Genomic DNA, 20,891 nt, shown 5'->3' with positions numbered 1-20,891 from the left:
AATGGCCAATTTTAGCTAGCTAGCTAGCCACCGGAGGACAACAGCACAACGAGATGCATCAATTCAAGTTGTTTCTATCGATGACATATTTCTCTGTGATAGGATTGAAGCCAAATCCAAACTGTCTTCCATTGACACTTTTATTTGGTGCGCCAGGACCATTCACAGTTTAGTTCAACACTGATTGGCTATTATTTTATACTTTTTTATCAAGGGAGGCCAAATGCTCGCTTGCTCCCCTTGCATTCAAGGCTGGTTGGCAACAATGCCATACTCTTTATGACCAGACTGCATCAGATAGATGGCCTACACATACAGAGACAGAGGGGCGCTGTTTCGCTCGCTCGGATGCTTTCTCCGGTGAAGCCTCTTGCGAATTGAAGGACAATTCTGAAAACATATTTATTTTCTTTTTTTCTTTGTCAATTATTTGGGGAAAACTGGCTTCCCTTCACTGATCCCCAAGCCTTAAGACTGCTAAACAGCTAACAGAATGACTACACAGACTGTCTGTGTTGACCCTTGTATTTTATTAACATTTTTGGACTCTTTCTTTTAATTTTTGTCTCTATGCACACTCACAGCACTCTACACACTCATGCACACTCCAACACACACATAACATGCACACACTTTTATACTGACTCTACACACAGGCACACACACACTCACATACAATCACAATTTACGCTGCTGCTACTGTTTATCATATATCCTGATCCCTAGTCACCTTACCCCTATACATATTTACCTCTATCACTCCAGTATCCCTGCAAATTGTAAATATGGTATTGAAACTGACCCTGTATATAGCTTCTTACTTTCTTGTGTTCTTGTTTCTTTTTTTCTTTTTTTCTTCTGTGTTTTTGTTCTACCTTATGTTATTTTTAGTGCTACACTAACCACGTTTCCATCCACAGTTTTTATGCGAGTAAAGCGGTGGAGGTTGGTGGGAAGAGCTATAGGAGGATGAGCTCATTGTAATGTCTGGAATGGAATGTGGTTTCCATATGTTTGATGTGTTTGATATGCGTTCGATTTATTCCATTCCAGCCATATAATGAACCCATCCTCCTATAGCTCCTCCCACCAGCCTCCTCTGGAGTAAATTCATACCGTATAAAAAAATAAAGACAGCTGTGATGGAAACAGGTAGTTTTGGTACAATTTTATAAATGCCGACAGGTAATTTGTTCGTTCGACATGGTGGGATCTTTTTGTGTCTGTAAAATTAATTATGCGAGAAATGGTGGTGGAAACGCCTTTATGCGCTAATATTGATATAATAACCATCATATCGAAGTGAACTTGGAGTCACGCGATATGTTGTGTGGTCCTCCCACTATGACTTGGTAAACCATGCAGTTTATTAGGCTACAGATTAAATAAATGATGATGAACTTCACAGGGTGGTGAAAGTGCACAGTGATTTTGATGCTCGTTTCCAATAAATATCAAAGGTCTTATTCTGGTGACATGAGGTTTGATGCTTGACTGCTGTTAAAAAAAAGAAGTAATATCCTCGCTCTTATCCATAGTAATCTCATCATGTAGACCAGCCTACCCGCACAGCCTACCCACACTGTATCTGCATGCTGTTGGCTAGGGCGCACGTGCCAAGATCCAAGTAGGCACATTTGCTATTTAACGCAACAGTTTTTGTGACAAAACTATCGGGAGAGTTTAAATGTAATGGAAACACATTGAACTTTAGAATTTTATTCAGTACATTAAAACTGAATGAAAATCTGCCGCCAATTGGATGGAAACCTAGCTATGGATATTGATTACTGCATTGTTGGGTTTGAAGCTTGCAAGAAAGGCATTTCACTGTACTTGTGCACGTGACATTAAAACTTGAAACTGGAAATCACCTTAGTTGACAACTCAACCAAATGTAAATCAAAACTAGACGAACTGACGTCTGTGCCCAGTGGCTAGATTCTCTTACTTCACAACACAAAAAGCAGGACAACAGCTCACAGCACAAGTACACTTTCGCACATATGTTTTTTATAATCATATCAAAATATAATTAAGTGGCAATTATCACAACATTCATTTCTTGATAACTCATAACAAAACAGACAATAACTAATTACAGTAGCAAGAAGGCATTATGACATATACCACATTTTCAATATTTAAAATAAATTTGGCTGGTAGTTAGGCTATTTGAAGTGTGCACACTATACCTGAAAGGTGACCAGCAGTGGCCCACACACAAGCACTGAGCTTCTTTGCTTGACACATCTGACCCATGCTGCTTTTAATATCTGACACTTTTATCAGGGCACTTCTTCTCTTCAAATTGTAGTGTTAGATTATTCACCTAATAGTTTTGCTAAACGGCCTTGTAAAATCCATAGGATACTACTAAACAAAGCTTGAACCCTTTTTTTAGGACAACTTACTGTAAATCAAGATTAAATGTCAATATTTTGTAGCAAAGGCTTGAATACAGCAGGGCGTGTTACAACTAGGATTACTGGCCCACAGTCACACTGTATGATTTCTCCACAATCCTTGCTTTAGCTGGGTCACAATACTGCAGTCTCAGTCTGGGGTGTGTTTGTGTGTGCTGTCACAAACTGACAGAAAGAGAGAGAGAGAAGCCCCAATTTCTGTATTCAGTAGTGCATAATTCTCTGTGTTAAAAATGACAATGGCACCTCATTCCAGTACCCTTGCTGTGTCTGTCTGTCTGTCTGTATTAAATAAAGCAACACACAGCCTCAGGATACAGAAGGTCTGATGCTCTACTGTTCCCTATGCAGAGAAGGCCTGGTTAGCAATGAGCATTGTGAATAAGGGACTATCTGACTTATGGATTCATGAGTGTTAGTGATCAAACACATACATATGATTCTGTTCACATACTTACATATACTCTAACACTCACACGGGCACACACGCGCATATTGTACACACGCGCGAGTACAGACACGCACATACAAACGCACACCTACACTGACACACAAAGTTATACAACAATACAAAGTCATTACCATCACCTGTCTATCATACAGACAGTGAATGGCAGGCAACAGACAACACCTTTTCCCTTTTCAAAGCTTTTCTTTGTAGTTACATTGGGCTCAATTCAATCAGATCCGCGTCCGCTTTAGCCAACATCTGCAAATCCGTAAGTGGCTCCCGGCATTATACCTAAAGCGGACATTGCCATTGGCTGAGTCTCATTAACAGAAATCCTATGCAGCCTTGTTTACAAGTTCGAACACTGGAATGTGAGATGTAATCTACACCTCCATTAGGATGATAGAAATCCTCTATTTTGTTTAACTAGTTTTTAATTTGAGTGTAATTATTTCTGTATAGCCTACACTTTCTCGTTCTGAACTTCGAGCCAATTTGACAGCTCCAATGCAGTTCCTCCTCTGACACCGCCAAAACAACTGCTATGCGGGTGTCTGCTATCGCCGGATAACGCTTGATCTGATTGAATCTAGGCTATTGTATGTGTGCACAAAGGCTGACAGCTCAAATTATATTGAGACCGGAAGAGTGATCGATATTCAACCCCCAAAATGCTTCATATGCAGTAATCCTATTGAAAATGAACACATAAGGAATAAATAATGTTAAAGACAGACATAAAGGTGTAATGCAACCCCTGTATAGCACCTTGCATCTTGTTTTAATTACACTCTCCGAAAGAAGTGCAGAAGCCTCAGCTGAACATGAGAATGCAAACCTGTGCATTGTTGTTGGTGGAATTCCAGTGTTTTAGGTCAAATTAAATAAAATTAAATATGTTTATAGAAAACGAGATTCTACATTATGTAACTATAGAGACGTAATATCTTTGCTGTGTAGTTCTATTGCCCTCCCTTAGTGCGGGAATAGACTAGAACATATAGAGCAGCTTAAACACAATGTAGGGATACTGCTCGCATCAGTCAAGACTACCAGTCATTCCAACTGTCCTAGCTCATATAAATGTCATCATTGGTCACTCTTTCTTTCCCATTGTCCCTGTAATATCTGCTTGCCATGGTATTTTCCCGATCCTCTACCAGTGTATCTTTCTATTCCGAAAAAGAAAATGTCTTCTTCCATGTCAGAACCCAGTGAGCAACATTTTTAAAATATGTATTTTCTTATGTATTTTTTACCCAAAACACGTATTTTCAACATCTTGTGCTCATAGGGAAAGGGGAGATTTGAACTGACATAAAAATGCTCTCTCTCCTTGGTCTTCTTGACAAGCGTGATCAGTCCACTTCTTGGGAGTTATAGTAAACCATGCCTCTGAAGAGCATACGAAGTGTCTTTAACCGACTTGATCTCTACTGACTGGAGTGGTTCTCTATGCTGTTCAAAAGTCATGAGGAGGTCCAATAGCACTGAGTCCAACGACAGTCCAGCATCCTTGTGAATGTTCCAACATTCTCCCAAAGTTCTAATGTTGTTCCAATTATCTGTTCCAACATTCTAATGTTGTTTGAATGTTCTGTTCCAACGTTCCAGTGTTCTTGATCCGACTGGGGGAACATCTTGTTGTCAAAAGGAGATCATCTTTTGATGGATCGGAGATATGTTGATGGATCACCTCGACCTTGTATGTATTTACATCCCATTTTTCTTGTCCCATAATTATTTCCGTCCAAGGGTTGTTTTGGGTTCACCAGACAATCATTAGTACTATTAGGGAATACCTCACGGTCACAGGACGAGCAGGTTACTGACACATGAATATTAACTCATAAGAAAGGAATTAACTGCTCGGTGTCGTCACTGGATTGTTCACGACAAAGACAGAGAGCATCACTCCCTGGATGAGAAGGAGAAACAGAAAAATTGTTTAAATGGTTACATTCTAGACCTGGCTTGTCTAGAATGTAGATTTTGAATATGCATTCACACTTTCTGTGGAAAGTATTTGAAAGGGTTAGGAAAGTATATGAAAACTGTTTGCAAATACTTTCCCCAAAAATGTTTTTGAAAGTGTTGGTATTTGAAAGTACTTGAAAAGTATTTGAATGGGTTTGGAAAGTATTTGTGTTAGGAAATCGTTTCTATCCATTCTATCTCTTACCTGCAGAGAGATTGTAGAATCTACATTAGCATTGCTCTCATCGCAGCCTTGCTGATGCGTTTGCGGTTGTTCTTCCTCATTCTCTTCCTAGGTGGGCCGGGCCGAGCAGGTGGCCGGGTACTAGCTGGGACTGAGGGCGCTCGTCTCGAAGTGGGCGACACTGTGTCTGGGAGAATAGAAGAATATGAGACACAGATGATTTAACAGTTTGGAATAAAATGTAAACTGAGAAACATAAGTCAAAAACACACACACACAGAGACACACAGACACACCACACACCACACACACTTGCTAGCTCACAATGTTCTCTATCTACCTGTTCTTTGTGGGGTGGTTTGAGTTTGATGATGTTTACGATGGTACTGCTGCTCCTCTTCTTCTTGCTGTTGTTTCTGTTGCTCCCGTCTCAGGAGCTCCTTCTCATCGTCCAGCCTCCTGTGGAGTAACAACAGCTCCTTCCTCTCCTCCTCCAGCTTCTCCTGTTCCAGTTGGAGATCGTGCTGGAGCCTCCTCTCTGAATCAGGGGTCTCATTGTCTTTACATCTTTGATCGGCTTCCTCAAGGGGAGGAAATCTGCTCTTGGGCCTCTGATTGGTTTCCTCCGTAGGATGGAATCGCTGTTCCGTTCTTTGATTGGCTCCCTCTCTGCTTTTGGTTTCCTCTGAGGAGGAGTTGTTCCCATGTCGCTGTTGCTTTGATGTGTTGGTGCGTAGCGAGGGACTCTGTGTTTGTGTGGGTTGTCTCTGTGTCTCCTGGTCTCCCTCCTCCTCACTGAGGCTCAGACTACCCTGCTGCCTATCTCCCCTGCTGACATTTCCCTCAGTAATGTTAAATAGTGAGTCCCCTCGTGTCTTGACCCCATCTCTCTTCTCGTGATCAAGCTGTGCCATGTCGACGTCCACTGCAGTTGTAGTGCTGTTGACACTACTACTGTCTCTCCCCTCCTCCATGTCATGTCGACGTCCGGTCCACTCCTTGGCTTCCAGCTGTCTGGTAGCGTTAAGTACCCAATGAGGATCCATCTTGTCATGGTCTAGCCCATAGCCCCCTTTCCCTTCCCCTGGTTCTGAGGAGGTGTCCTTGGGGTTCCAGTGCTGGTCCAGCAGGTCTTCCAGCTGGATCCTCTGGTTGTGCTTCAGCTCGTCTCTACGGTGCAGCTCCTCCTTGGATCTGGCCTTGGCTGGATGCACCTCTCCTTTGTTCTCTTTCTGCTGTCTGCGGGGCGTGGACTTCTTCATGGGGATGGCCGGGGGGCGAGGAGCGGGCTGGCAGCGACACTCCACGTGGTCGTGGACCGAGACGACCGCCTTGGAGTAGTTGGGCCGCTTCTCCACGTACTGGATCTTCATCACCTAGTGAGGAGGAGGAGGAGGAGGAGGAGGAGGAGGAGGAGGAGGAGGAGGAGGAGGAGGAGGAGGAGGAGGAGGAGGAAGATTAGCTCTGCGGAAGTGCAGAATTCAAAATGACTAAACCGCTTTTTATTTTATATTTTTGTAATAACTAACCCTTTATTTGACCAGGTAGGCACTTTAAATTCAAAACGACTAAAACACTTTTTTATGTTTTATTCATGTAATGACTAACCCTTTATTTTACCAGGTAGGCCTAAGTCAGCTGGGGTGTATATGTACCTGTAGGTGCCTGGTGTGCGTCAGCACGGGAACACACTGCAGGCTCTTGGTGTTGCAGCAGCCGGAGCATCGCTGTACCTCCACACAGGGAGGCCACAACAGGAAGTTGGCGTTGCTGCGGTCCAACATGGCACGGGTCACCTCCATCACCTCTGTCCTCACCTTACATTGCGCCTGCTGAGCCGGCTGGGCGTCTGCGACAACGTAGACAGACAGACAGACAGACAGACAGACAGACAGACAGACAGACAGACAGACAGACAGACAGACAGACAGACAGACAGACAGACAGACAGACAGACAGACAGACAATTTTAAAACGTCTTTTTTTTAAAGTCACATATTACTTACAGGTTTCATAAGATGGGACAGTGTACATGAATCAACATATCAGACACTCAGTACTCAGTGCATACCAAACAGCCAGTACATACTGTAGGCCTAAAAATGTATAAAACATTTTGTTTACACTAATTCTACTGAAGGTATATTACTTATGCTGTTTAAAGAAATCACATGCTATTGAAACAGTGTATCCATGAGTCTCCATATATGCTGCAGCTGAACTATTTGGAGTGTAACTTGGAGTTGCAAGTCATAAGGTGGTTGTTCAGCAAATAACTAATGAATCGCAATATGGTGACATACTTTAGATGTTTCTTTACCACAACATGAATTACGCAACTAATTTTGGATTAGATACAGCTGTCCAAAACCACCCAAGTCAACATGAGTGACGGAAATATGTGGATTTATAGCCTAGTGTCGGAGACTATGAGGATGTGTGCTCTATCAGGATAAAAAGGAAGGGTCACTGGAGAATTTGAGCATATTTACATTTTTTACATTTCAGTCATTTAGCAGACCCTCTTATCTAGAGCGACTTACAGTAGTGAGTGCATACATTTTAGTTTATGGTATTAGTCCCCTGTGGAAATCGAACCTACAACCCTGGCGTTGCTAGTGCCATGCTCTACCAACTGAACCACACAGGACCACATATCACTAGAACCATGTAAAGTCCATTAATCAACACTTACAGTTGGTTTACAACTCTTACAACACAGCCGAAGAACCATTTTATGCTCTAGATAGCACCTTTTTTTCTGAGAGTAGAACCAGATTAAACCTAATCCAGGACTAAAAAGCATGGAGAATCTCCTTTGAAAGTGCTTAATGTGAGTTGGGGAAACCAGCTCAAATTGTTTTAGGTGTAAAAACTAATATATTTTTCAGCTGGCTGATTCATGGTTGGATTGGAGACAGTTTTGGACCAGAAATAGACAATGAGATACATAGACGTGAGGTATAGTTGGGTAGGACAACATAGGCAAACTCACCCAGACTCCTTGGCAGTCGGTTACTAGTGTTGTTGGAGTGTTGTCCACTGGGCAATAAATCATCCGAGACATCCTCATCTGAGAAAAAACAATCCACTCCAATATTTGTTTACAGATCTAATCAGCTCATTGCTTCAATTGTTTATTGTTATGACTTTTACTGTGTGTGTGTGTGTGTGTGTGTGTGCACGTGCGTGCATTCGTTTGTGTATTTATCTGTGTACGGTGCATGTGTGTGTTTATGAGAGAGTTTGAGGCATTGTTTATAAGTTTAGCTTCCCTTTAATATATGTCTGTTTGTGTGGGAATTTGTATCTGTCATGACCTCATGTTTGTATGTTTTTGTATCTTGAGACGTTGAATACTTCACTCTTTGTTTCTCTTATCTCGTTGAGTTTGTATATAGTGTTTACTGTGTGTGATGTTCGCTAGTCAATGATGGGAATACAATCTGGGCAATATGTGTATCTATTTGAAAAGTCTGTCTACCCACTGTGTCACTGTGGGTCTGACGGTTTGTCTGTGAGATTCTGTTTGTAGTATTTACTGTGTGTGATGTTTGCCTGTCCCTGTTGGGAATGAAATCTGGGCATCATGTGACAATGTTTTCCCTAAGTTTCCCTCAGTCTCTGTTGGTCGGGTTAGTTAGTCTGAGAGAGCCTCCATCTCTTGGCGTGACCAGTGCGTATGGCTGGCTTGTGGTACTGTATGGCTCAGTTGATAGAGCATTAGGCTTCGAAAGCCAGGTTGTGGGTTTGATTCCCGGGACCACCAATACGTAAAAATATATGCACCTATGATGGTAAGTCTCTTTGTGAACAGATTCTGCTAAATGGCATATGCATGTTGATGAGTATCAGTATAGTACAACGTTAGAGATCTTTACCTACGGAGTCACTGAGCAGCAGCAGCTGAAGGTCCTCTATGGAAGAGATAGGGTTGCTTCTAACCAGCTCCACCAAACCTGGAGGGAGAGGATCCCCCTGAGAGAAAGAGATAAGACAGGAATAAAAATAGATTCTCCAAATCAGATCTTTTCTCAGCTTCCCCGTTCACATTTATTCTGTGTAGATATGGAAGCAAAGAGACAACAGCAGTGGAACATGTAGGCAGTGGTGTAAAGTACTTAAGTAAAAGTACTACTTAAGTCGTTTTTTGGGGTATCTGTACTTTACTTTACCATTTCTATTTTAGAAAAATTGTACTTTTACTTCACTACATTCCTAAAGAAAATAATGTACTTTTTAGTCCATTCATTTTCCATGACACCCAAAAGTACTCGTTACATTTTGAATGGTTAGCAGGACAGGAAAATGGTCCAATTCACACACTTATCAAGAGAACATCCCTGGTCATCCCTACTGCCTCTGATCTGGGGGACTCACTAAACACAAATGCTTTGTTTGTAAATTATGTCTGAGTGTTGGAGTGTGCCCCTGGCTCTCTGTAAATTAAAAAACTAGAATATTGTGCTGTCTGGTTTGCTAAATATAAGGAATTTGAAATTATTTATACTTTTACTTTTACTTTTGATACTTAAGTACATTTAAAACCAAATACTTTTAGACTTTTACTCAAGTAGTATTTTACTGGGTAACTTTCACGTTTACTTGAGTCTTTTTCTATTAAGGCATCTTTACTTTTACTCAAGTATGACAATTTTGTACTTTTTCCATCACTGTATGTAAGTAGGTGTGGGTTAGGGTTAGGGGGTTACCTGACTTACCCCTCTAATCATGAATGAAACAAGAGGATGAAGGAAATGGCTACTTGGATTCACAATGGCCACTAAGAGGGGGTGAATGACTATTGGCCTTGTGTCACCTCATCTGCTAATACTTAGGGGTCACAGGAGTCAGGAAGGGTTCAGGAAGTAGTGGGGGATGGAGTGATTGAGAGGAGGAGGAGGAGGAGAGGTGGATCAGAACAGAGAGATGGACATCAGGGGGAATAATGGAGGGATGGCTGAATAAAGGAGAATAAGTTGCATCTATGGAGATATTAACTCTTGCTAGCTGGGTCTACCACTGTTTGACCTATTGGGTCCGAATCCCGGGTCTCCTGCATGCCACAAAAGGGGGTTAGCTTGCTGAGCTAATGCCTAGGCATTAATTCAGGGAGCTAACACAAGTGAAACCACCTCTGTCGGTTACATTCATACATTCCATTCAGTTTGTTGCGGGGGGAAAAAACGAAGCCCTTTGGGGAGCGCTTTGAGGAGGAAGAAGCCATCTGTGAACGGCATTCACACACTATTAATGTACATACCATTGACTTTTCCCCATTGTTGTTGGGCACTGCAGAAAGTCAAGTCATACAAAAGGAAAATGCCATGAGTTAAATTAACATCTCTATTTATGTAGCAATGCCCCTGAGGAGCCATCCCAGTGATTTCCTCTCCTTGGCCCCAGTCTAAGACTGAGGCTCCAATGGCACACTATTCCCTATATAGTGCACTACTTTTGACCAGAGCAATGCCATTTGGGATGCACCTTAATTCTGCTGGCTGCGCATTATGGTCTGGGCCTTTGTGCATAGGGTGGCCGCTGTCATGGCGGTTTGTGTCTGAGCAGGAAAAATGAAATAAACACTTCACCCCCTGCAACTGCTAAACAAACCTGACGTAAACAGAAAATCATAACCTTTACTCTATAATACTGTAGGAATCCAGGAGTTACTCTGGTCCTAATTGGTGAACTCTAAATCAGAACTCTAAATCACACACACGCACACGCACACACACACACACACACACAAATCAGCATCTGACTGAGTCACATCTGGAAGTTCTGGAACAGTCAGTGTCTTCTAGAATCTACGGTCATTCTGCTGATCACAAAAACTGAGACAGGCACTTATTTTAGAGCCATCATACAGTAGATCTCCATCTCTCTGAATAGAGATGGAAACAGAGACAGACCCAGGCTGCATCTCAACTGGCACCGTATTTCCTACATAGTGCACTAATTTTGACCAGACCCTTATCGGCCTTGGTCAAAAGTAGTGCACTAAATAGGGGATAAGGTGCCATCTGGGACAAAGCCCTAGTGATGTTTAATGGGAAGTGGGTTGAGCTGAGGAACGCCAGGTACAGGCTATAGGAGTAGAGAGGTGAGGAGTAATTAATCTAGTTTTGCTGCCTGCCGGCATGCGAGTACACACACACACACAAATGCACAAATGCACGCACGCACACACACATACACGTGAACATGTGCACACTGCACAGTCTCACATGCAATCCCTAAAACCCTGCCTATGAGCACATGGTTTATGCATACGTTAATAGGAACACACATAAACATATTCAGACACTACATTATACAGCTATACTGCATTCTGTGGGATATAGTTGATTGAGGGGATTCCCTAACGGTATACCTCAAAGACACCTCATATCATAACTATCTACAGGCATGTACATCAATACATCACTGGATGGGAGGATGTATAAACGACAGAGAACTAGTTCAACTATACTTAACAATGCTTTCTAATCAACCTTACTGCCACCTCCGACAACCTGTCCTCAGGGTAATACGTATGATTTGGGACGTTTATATACTTCCCTCCAAGGCTGCCTCCCTCCAAGGCTGCCTCCAAAAGCCCAGTCTTTGACATGACAAATGTGGTGGATAACACACTAGAGCTCTGTGGAAAAGACACACTAGAGGAAGTCATAGATCTGATAGCATGAAAGCAACTGAATAGTTTTCAAGGAAACCCAGCAAAGAAGGGGTGCACCGCATTTCGCCCTGTTTAAACATTCATTTCCCATAACTGAAGACTGTGTGTGTGTATATTGTCATGACCCACATAGTCAGAGCTTCGTTTCACTACAGTCTCTTCCCACAGCCGCTACTGCCTAATCCTGTGAATGTCCCAAAGATGGTCCCATGTAGCTCAGTTGGTAGAGTATAGTGCTTGCAACGCCAGGATAGTCGGTTAAACTCTTGGGACCACTAGTATGTCAAATGTGTGCACGCATGACTGTAAGTTGCTTTGGATAAAAGTGTCTGCTAAATGGCATATACATTGAGTGTACAAAACATTAAGAACACCTTCCTAATGTTTTGTACATTCAGTGTATATTATTATAATATTAAAGTTAGGGCCTCTTTGGCCTCTTCTCAAGTCTATCAAAATGAGACCCTCATACTTTCCTTATATCGCCTCTCTTAAAGATAGAAACCATAAGGGGACTGGACTCGTCTGCCATAAGGGGACTGGACTCGTCTCACATGCACGTCTGCCATGTGCTGTAACTGTTCTATGGTTACCTGCCAAGCAGGGCCCAATCCAATGTCCTCACCATGAGGCCCATATAGCCTGAAGTGAAACTTAGGACTGTTTAAAATATATGTTATATAGAAGCATTAAAGCCATGATATGAGCTGTTATAAGGTGTGGTTTAGATGATGAGCAGTTTAACTTACAAGACACAGCTTAATTACTATACACTACCGGTCAAAAGTTTTAGAACACCTACTCATTCAACGGTTTTTCTTTATTTTTTTACAATTTTCTACATTGTAGAACTATGAAATAACACATATGGAATCATGTAGTAACCAAAAAAGTGTTAAACAAATCAAAATATATTTTAAATTTGAGATTCTTCAAATAGCACCCTTTGCCTTGATGACAGCTTTGCACACTCTCGGCATTCTCTCAACCAGCTTCTCCTGGAATGCTTTTCCAACAGTCTTGAAGGAGTTCCCACATATGCTGAGCACTTGTTGGCTGCTTTTCCTTCCCTCTGCGGTCCGACTCATCCCAAACCATCTCAATTTGGCTGAGGTCGGGGGATTGTGGAGGCCAGGTCATCTGATGCAGCACTCCATCACTCTCCTTCTTGGTCAAATAGCCATTACACAGCCTGGAGGTGTGTTGGGTCATTGTCCTGTTGAAAAACAAATGATAGTCCCACTGAACCCAAACCAGATGGGATGGCGTATCGCTGCAGAATGCTGTGGTAGCCATGCTGGTTAAGTCTGTATAAATCACAGACAGTGTCAACAGCAAAGTACCCCCACACCATAACACTTCCTCCTCCATGCTTTACGGTGGGAAATACATATGTGGAGATCATCCGTTCACCCACACCGCATCTCACAGAGACACGACGGTTGGAACCAAAAATCTCCAATTTGGACTCCAGACCAAAGGACAAATTTCCACCAGTCTAATGTCTATTGCTCGTGTTTCTTCGCCCAAGCAAGTCTCTTCTTATTATTGGTGTCCTTTAGTAGTGGTTTCTTTGCAGCAATTCGACCATGAAGGCCTGATTCACACAGTCTCCTCTGAACAGTTGATGTTTAGATGTGTCTGTTACTTGAACTCTGTGAAGCATCTATTTGGGCTGAAATTTCTGAGGCTGCTAACTCTAATGAACTTATCCTCTGCAGCAGAGGTAACTCTGGTTCTTCCTTTCCTGTGGCAGTCCTCATGAGAGCCAGTTTCATCATAGTGCTTGATGGTTTTTGCGACTGCACTTAAAAAAACTATAAAAGTTATTGAAATGTTCCGTATTGACTTACCTTCATGTCTTAAAGTAATGATGCTGTCATTTCTCTTTGCTTATTTGAGCTGTGAACTTGGTTTTAACCCCCCACCTTGTCACAACACAACTGATTGGTTCAAACGCATTAAGATGGAAATAAATTCCACAAATCAACTTTTAAGAAGGCACACCTGTTCATTGAAATGCATTCCAGGTGACTACCTCATGAAGCTGGTTGAGAGAATACCAAGAGTGTGCAAAGCTGTCATCAAGGCAAAGGGTAGCTATTTGAAGAATCTCAAATATAAAATACATTTGGATTTGTTTTTTTAAAAATTGGTTACTACATGATTCCATATGTGTTATTTCATAGTTGTGATGTCTTCAATATTATTCTATAATGTAGAAAATAGTAAAAAATTAAGAAAAACCCTTGAATGAGTAGGTGTTCTAAAACTTTTGACCTGTAGTTTATACTTCATAATTACTCAATAATTACAAGTGCACATGTGGTTGTAGGCCACAGTCATACACTAAGTGGAGGGGTGAGGGGCCTGGTTCACATTTATTTTGTCCCAAAACAATATTGAATGTAACAAGTTGGTGCCATTTGTTTAGAGAGTGCACAAGGCCCAGTGCACACATTGTTAAAATACGATGACCCTGCAATTCAACAATGGTCTATAATTGGGGCCTGGTGTCAAATATGTTCAACAATGGTCCCTAATTTTACAATTCACAGTGAAATGAAACAAAGAAAATAAACTTAGCCTTTCAAATGAGCTAAACAGATAAACATATTTTTGGCAACGGACTTTTGAATAGGCAATTAGGCCTACATTTTAATTAATTGACTCGGTCACATACCTCTGCGCTGCCAACCCGCAGACATGCCGCAAGTAACGCGAGCAGCTGAACCCAAACCCACGAGCTCATCTTGCTGCCCAGGCTGGATTCTCCGCGATAGACCAAGCATTTATGGAAACAGCACGAGTCTCTCCCTCAGCACTAGGCGCGGGGACAGCTGCTCGCTCTGTGGAATTGGAACTCCTTGCCTTGCGAGCAGACGGACACCCACACTTGTCGTCTCAGCAAAGTATCCAGTGAATTACCAATTGTAGCCTACTCAATGATACGCTTCCCACTTAGAACGTCAACCCAGCTCGAAATTCCACTGTCAGGGGACTAGGGGAGTAAGGTGACTTTTTTGAAGATGATTTGATCCATCTTGAATTGATGTGTTAAATCCCCAAGGAACTGTTTGTAGTGTGTTCCAGACACAATCTCCTGCAGTCGGGATGATAGTCTCAGATAGTTGGGTATCACACAATTTAAAAAAATTAAAAAGGCATCAGTCGAGTCATTAAAAGTCCTGGTGCGAAATTAAAGCATCCAATGCTGTAGCCTATGGCTTTAAAATAAACCTCTTACATTATCTTAAAAAATAATCAATGTAATGAGAAAAAAATCTTCTGAACTATTTAAATTACATGTATACATAAGACAAAGCTTCCAAACAAACAATATTCTAGACTAGATTAGTAAAATGTTATTTATAGGCCACACATTCTAGGCTAATGCTAGGTTATCCCTCGAGACATCAAAACTCTTCAAGTTAATTAAAATCCCTTTTTATTTTCCTTTCTACGCGTTGTAGCCTACACGAGGTTCTTCTCTCCTTATAACGCACGGCGCGCCTCTATATGAGGCGCAACACAAGTGTGGTAGCCTACAATGGGAGTTTGTTGTCCGCTCCTTCGTCACAGGCTTATCAATATCAAAAGCTCTCTGTGGCGCGGTGCGCGTCAGCCCTGTTCCCTCCTGATTACGCCGCTACCGCAGGGGACGGGAGAGCAGATTTCCAAGAGTTTGTACAGTATCTCTCCCGCCCCCTGAAGGCAGGGCGATCATCTACTTAAAAATGACTGACTGGGCTACTGCGTCTTGAGGGAAAGGTCTCGTGTGAGTTAACGAGTCTGTTCTATGTGCCCTATTTCTAAGCTTTCAGTTCTTAAGTTTAGTTTTTGCATCTTTTACTTTTGGTTTTGTACACCAGCTTCAAACAGCTGAAAATACAATATTTTTGGTTATGGAAAATTATTTCACAGCGGTTTAGATGGTACAAAGATTCTCTACACTTCTCTACACTTGCTTGTTTTGTCACATACACTGAAATTAGGTGAACTATTATAATTTTACCAACCAGGAAATGGCAGAGCGATTTCTGCATACTTTTAATAGCCTATTATCACAGATGTTTGTAAGTACAGCACACTGTAAAACAAATGATGTTATTGTCACAGAGAATTACTGTATAATCAGCAGTAACATACTTATAAACGGAATACAGTAGATTACTGTAAATCACATTGCATTGTGGGAACAATGTATAAGTCAGGGTGTATTTGTCAGGGTGTATAAGTCAGGGTGTATTTGGTGTATTTTGGAATATTACTGTAAAAAATGCTGCGTAAAATACAGTAGCAGTTCACTGTATTTTGGAATATTCAAATAAGAATGGCACACTTAAAGCATACAGGCAACAAAATCTAAGCAAATCCTCTGAAGCAAGAGAGAAAACGTTTTTGCTAATTCTTATTATAAATGCAATATTTATTCTTAGTTAATTGGTAAAAGTCCGGCAGACTAAATATTCTGAAGCTTCTGCACATGTGCAGATCACGTTCTGCGCATGTGTATATTCTCTACTTTATGTGGAGAGAACAGGCTACTCAGACGAATGGTGCGTGTTTAATAAAGTTAGATCAAAGCTGAATCAATGTCTGCAAGATCACATAATGATAGTATTCTACATAACAGAACCGAATATACTAGCATAGTATATAACGTTACTGTAAGACAAAAACACCAACTCATTCAATCATGAAAGATAATTAGTTATACAGTGTTTTTTCGAAGTAGATTACAATGTTGTTTTGAATAATGTACAGTGAGCGAATTTTAGAGCAGGTGGTGTTAACACACTGTAGCATAGCCTACTTTTGGCGACATGAAAGAAAATTGCGGTGGTGTTTTTGTCTTACAGTAACGTTATACTTTTATATTCAGTTATGTTATGTAGAATACTATCATTATGTGACCTTACATACAGTTGAAGTCGGAAGTTTACATACACTTAGGTTGGAGTCAGTAAAACTCGTTTTTCAACCACTCCACATATTTCTTGTTAACAAATTATAGTTTTGGCAAGTCGGTTAGGACATCTACTTTGTGCATGACACAAGTAATTTTTCAAACAATTGTTTACAGACAGATTATTTCACTTATAATTCACTGTATCACAATTCCAGTGTGTCAGAAGTTTACATACACTAAGTTGACTGTGCCTTTAAACTGCTTGGAAAATTCCAGAAAATTATGTCATGGCTTTAGAAGCTTCTGATAGGCTAATTGACATTATTTGAGTCAATTGGAGGTGTACCTGTGGATGTATTTCAAGGCCTACCTTCAAACTCAGTGCCTCTTTGCTTGACATCATGGGAAAATCCAAAGAAATCAGCCAAGACCTCAGAAAAAAATAGTAGACCTCCACAAGTCTGGTTCATCCTTGGGAGCAATTTCCAAACAGCTGAAGGTACCACATTCATCTGTACAAACAATAGTACGCAAGTATAAACACCATGGGACCACGCAGCCGTCATACCGCTCAGGAAGAAGACGCATTCTGTCTCCTAGAGATGAATGCACTTTGGTGCGAAAAGTGCAAATCAATCCCAGAACAACAGCAAAGGACCGTGTGAAGATGCTGGAGGAAACAGGTACCAAAGTATCTATTTCCACAGTAAAACGAGTCCTATATCAACATAACCTGAAAGGCCACTCAGCAAGGAAGAAGCCACTGCTCCAAAACCGCCATAAAAAAGCCAGACTACGGTTTGCAACTGCAAATGGGGATAAAGATCGTACTTTTTGGAGAAATGTCCTCTGGTCTGATGAAACAAAAATATAACTGTTTGGCCATAATGACCATCGTTATGTTTGGAGGAAAAAGGGGCGACTTGCAAGCCGAAGAACACCATCCCAACCGTAAAGCACGGGGGTGGTAGCATCATGCTGTGGGGGTGCTTTGCTGCAGGAGGGACTGGTGCACTTCACAAAATAGATGGCATCATGAAGAAGGAAAATTATGTGGATATATTGAAGCAACATCTCAAGACATCAGTCAGGAAGTTAAAGCTTGGTCGCAAATGGGTCTTCCAAATGGACAATGACCCCAAGCATACTTCCAAAGTTGTGGCAAAATGGCTTAAGGACAACACAGTCAAGGTATTGGAGTGGCCATCACAAAGCCCTGACATCAATCCTATAGAACATTTGTGGGCAGAACTGAAAAAGCGTGTGCGAGCAAGGAGGCCTACAAACCTGACTCAGTTACACCAGCTCTGTCAGGAGGAATGGGCCAAAATTCACCCAACTTATTGTGGGAAGCTTGTGGAAGGCTACCCAAAATGTTTGACCCAAGTTAAACAATTTAAAGGCAATCTACCAAATACTAATGGAGTGTATGTAAACTTCTGACCCACTGGGAATGTGATGAAATAAATAAAAGCTTAAATAAATAATTCTCTCTACTATTGTTCTGACATTTCAAATTCTTAAAATAAAGTGGTGATTCTAACTGACCTAAGACAGGGAATTTTTACTAGGATTAAATGTCAGGAATTGTGAAAAACTGAGTTTAAATGTATTTGGCTAAGGTGTATGTAAACTTCCGACTTCAACTGTACATTGATTCAGCTTTGGTCTAACTTTATTAAATTAGCACCATTCGCCTGAGTAGCCTGTTCTCTACAGGTAAAGGTTTTCCTCTAGGATTTTGCCTGTGCTTAGCTCTATTCTGGCCATTTTTATCCTAAAAACCTCCCTTGCCGATGACAAGCATACTCATAACATGATGCTTGAAAATATGAAGTGGTGATGTGTTGGAATTGCCCTAAACATAACGCTTTGTATTCAGGACAAAAAGGTTATTTTATTTGCCAAATTTTTTGCAGTTCTACTTTAGTGCTTTATTGGAAACAGGATGCATGTTTTGGAATATTTTTATTCTGTACAGGCTTCCTTCTTTTCACTCTGTCATTTAGGTTAATATTGTGGAGTAACTACAGTGTTGTTGATCCATCTTCAGTTTTCTCCTATCACAGAGTTTAATCTCTGTAACTGTTGTAAAGTCACCATTGGCCTCATGGTGAAATCCCTGAGCGGTTTCCTTCCTCTCCAGCAACTGAGTTAGTGACTGGGTGTATTGATACACCATCCAAAGTGTAATTAATAACTTCACCATGCTTAAAGGGATATTCAATGTCTGCTTTTTTTTTTTACCCATCTACCAATATGTGCCATTCTTTGCAAGGCATTAGAAACCTCCCTGGTCTTTGTGGTTGAATCTGTGTTTAAAATTCACTGCTCGACTAAGGGACCTTACAGATAGTTGTATGTGTGGGGTGCAGAGATGAGGCAGTCATCAAAAAATCATGTTAAACACTATTATTGCACACAGAGTCCATGCAATTTGTTGTGACTTGTTAAGCACATTTTTACTCCTGAACTTATTTAGGCATGCTATAACCAGGGGGTTGAATACTTATTAACTGAAGACATTTCACCTTTTCATTTTTTATTAATTTGTAAAAATGTCTAAAAACACAACACTTTACATTATGGGGTATATTATGGGGTGTGTAGGCCAGTGACACAAAATCTAAATGTAATCAATTTTTAATTCAGGCTGTAACACAACAAAATGTGGAAAAGTCAAGGGGTGTGAATACTTTCTGAAGGGACTGCATGTAATGTGTTGTCAAGTGTTTAATTTTAATGATAACATTTGCCTAGGAACTCACTTGGTGAAGGCCACAGGACTGAAAATGAAGGAATTCAAAAAACTGCCTCTGTCACTAACAATTACGGTCAAGGAAGCTTAGTGGGTAAGAGCGTTGTGCCAGTAACCGAAAGGTCGCTGGTTCTAATCCCCGAGCCGACTAGGTGAAAAATCTGTCGATGTGCCCTTAAGCAAGGCACTTAACCCTAATTGCTCCTGTAAGTCGCTCTGGATAGGAGCGTCTGCTAAATGACTAAAATGTAAATGTAAGGATGGTAACTCTACAATTCACTTGAAAGGCAAGGCACTCTGGGAAATAAGCAAATAAGGCCTTACAATATGAGTATTTGTTACCGTAAAATGACGACAGTAGCATTATTGGCACATTAAATCAATTACAGTAACAGTATTGGTATTCCGTAACATAGTATACTGTAAAAATAGTAACAGTATACCATAAAATACGGTATGGTAACATACTGTTCCTTTTTTTACAGTAACTTACAAGTAACTGGCTGCCAGTGAGTTACTGTAAAATCAAAAGAACATTTTTGACAGTGTAACATTCATTACATAAAATATGTATAGTAGAGATACTTTTCTGGAATCTCAAAAGCTGCCCAGTAGCAACAGGCATATCGAAAATAATTGTAAACAAAGTTGGGGTTTGTAAAGACAACTGCCTTAAATCTCAATTCATTCATGAATTCATGAATCCATCCATTTATTCATTCATTACATTTTCACAAAATAGATGCTGAATTTACAATGACCATGTCATGAATAACCCACACTGACTTTAGAAAAGAACAGAACAGAGATGAATAGGCTACTGCATAAAGCAGTGCCCTTTCTTCCTCCATCACACATGATAAGAGGTTGTGATCGTGGTCCCTGTGTCCTTTACCCACATCGCCCCTAGCGAGAAAGTAGGCCTAAGAGGTGGATCTAAATACCACCAGAGCTATTCTCAGATATTATGACCTTTCCTATCTGCTCATGTTTAGGGAACATTTCTGGACAATACTGCCTGTGACTCAGCTAACTTAAACTCACTTAGACTTGAAACCAAAAATAGCGAGCCAGCATTATGGACTGGACATAATGCTTATAAGTTGATTAGATTTTGTTGATACGTCTCTATTCTTACAAATTAAAACATGTGGAAAAGAAAAAGGAGAAAAGAGAGAAGAGGAAGAAGTCACAGCCAAAAGAACTCGCTCACCGAGTGAGCTTCAGCAACGGTGTTGAGAAACACCACATCACTTGTTACCAGATAAGTATGTCATTCATGTAATAGGAAAATAATACAGTGCTTTGCTGTAAATTGCCAGGGACAAAACCACATTGAGGTCAGGGAGGAAATGTTCATTGCTCAAAGACAGAGAAGTGACTGTGTATGGCATTTTGCGCTGAGGCTCATAGAAGCTGTGTGGGTGTCAGAGGAATCGGTCTGATTGAAAACCGTTCAGTGAAACATTGTGGTTTTAAAGAGAGGACCAGAGGTCAAGTT

At 41.0% G+C, this 20,891-nt stretch overlaps 1 protein-coding gene across 1 annotated transcript; it reads right to left on the bottom strand.

Annotated features, from left to right (window-relative positions):
* Positions 1–1,880: 1,880 nt before the first annotated feature.
* Positions 1,881–15,315, bottom strand: LOC121569729 (trichohyalin). The gene is made up of 7 exons (XM_041880884.2): positions 14,404–15,315; positions 8,920–9,016; positions 8,034–8,111; positions 6,694–6,887; positions 5,379–6,414; positions 5,060–5,225; positions 1,881–4,795 (listed from the first exon to the last, which is right to left on the bottom strand). Exons 1-6 carry the CDS (start codon positions 14,470–14,472, stop codon positions 5,080–5,082), a joined length of 1,620 nt encoding a protein of 539 aa, XP_041736818.2. The 5' UTR covers positions 14,473–15,315; the 3' UTR covers positions 1,881–4,795; positions 5,060–5,079.
* Between the last annotated feature and the right edge of the window lie 5,576 nt (positions 15,316–20,891).

The sequence above is a fragment of the Coregonus clupeaformis genome, chromosome 7 (assembly GCF_020615455.1).
Source record: "Coregonus clupeaformis isolate EN_2021a chromosome 7, ASM2061545v1, whole genome shotgun sequence".
NCBI classification, from domain to species: domain Eukaryota; kingdom Metazoa; phylum Chordata; class Actinopteri; order Salmoniformes; family Salmonidae; genus Coregonus; species Coregonus clupeaformis.
This window is presented reverse-complemented; position numbering and strand designations above follow the sequence as displayed.

Excerpts from the sequence above, each read along its gene's own strand:
- LOC121569729 (XM_041880884.2), bottom strand. The coding sequence starts at position 14,472 with ATGAGCTCGTGGGTTTGGGTTCAGCTGCTCGCGTTACTTGCGGCATGT. Across the intron at positions 9,017-14,403 it reads TGCGGGTTGGCAGCGCAGAG|GGGGATCCTCTCCCTCCAGG; the intron begins GTATGTGACCGA and ends TCTTTCTCTCAG. Across the intron at positions 8,112-8,919 it reads GCTGCTCAGTGACTCCGTAG|ATGAGGATGTCTCGGATGAT; the intron begins GTAAAGATCTCT and ends GTTTTTTCTCAG.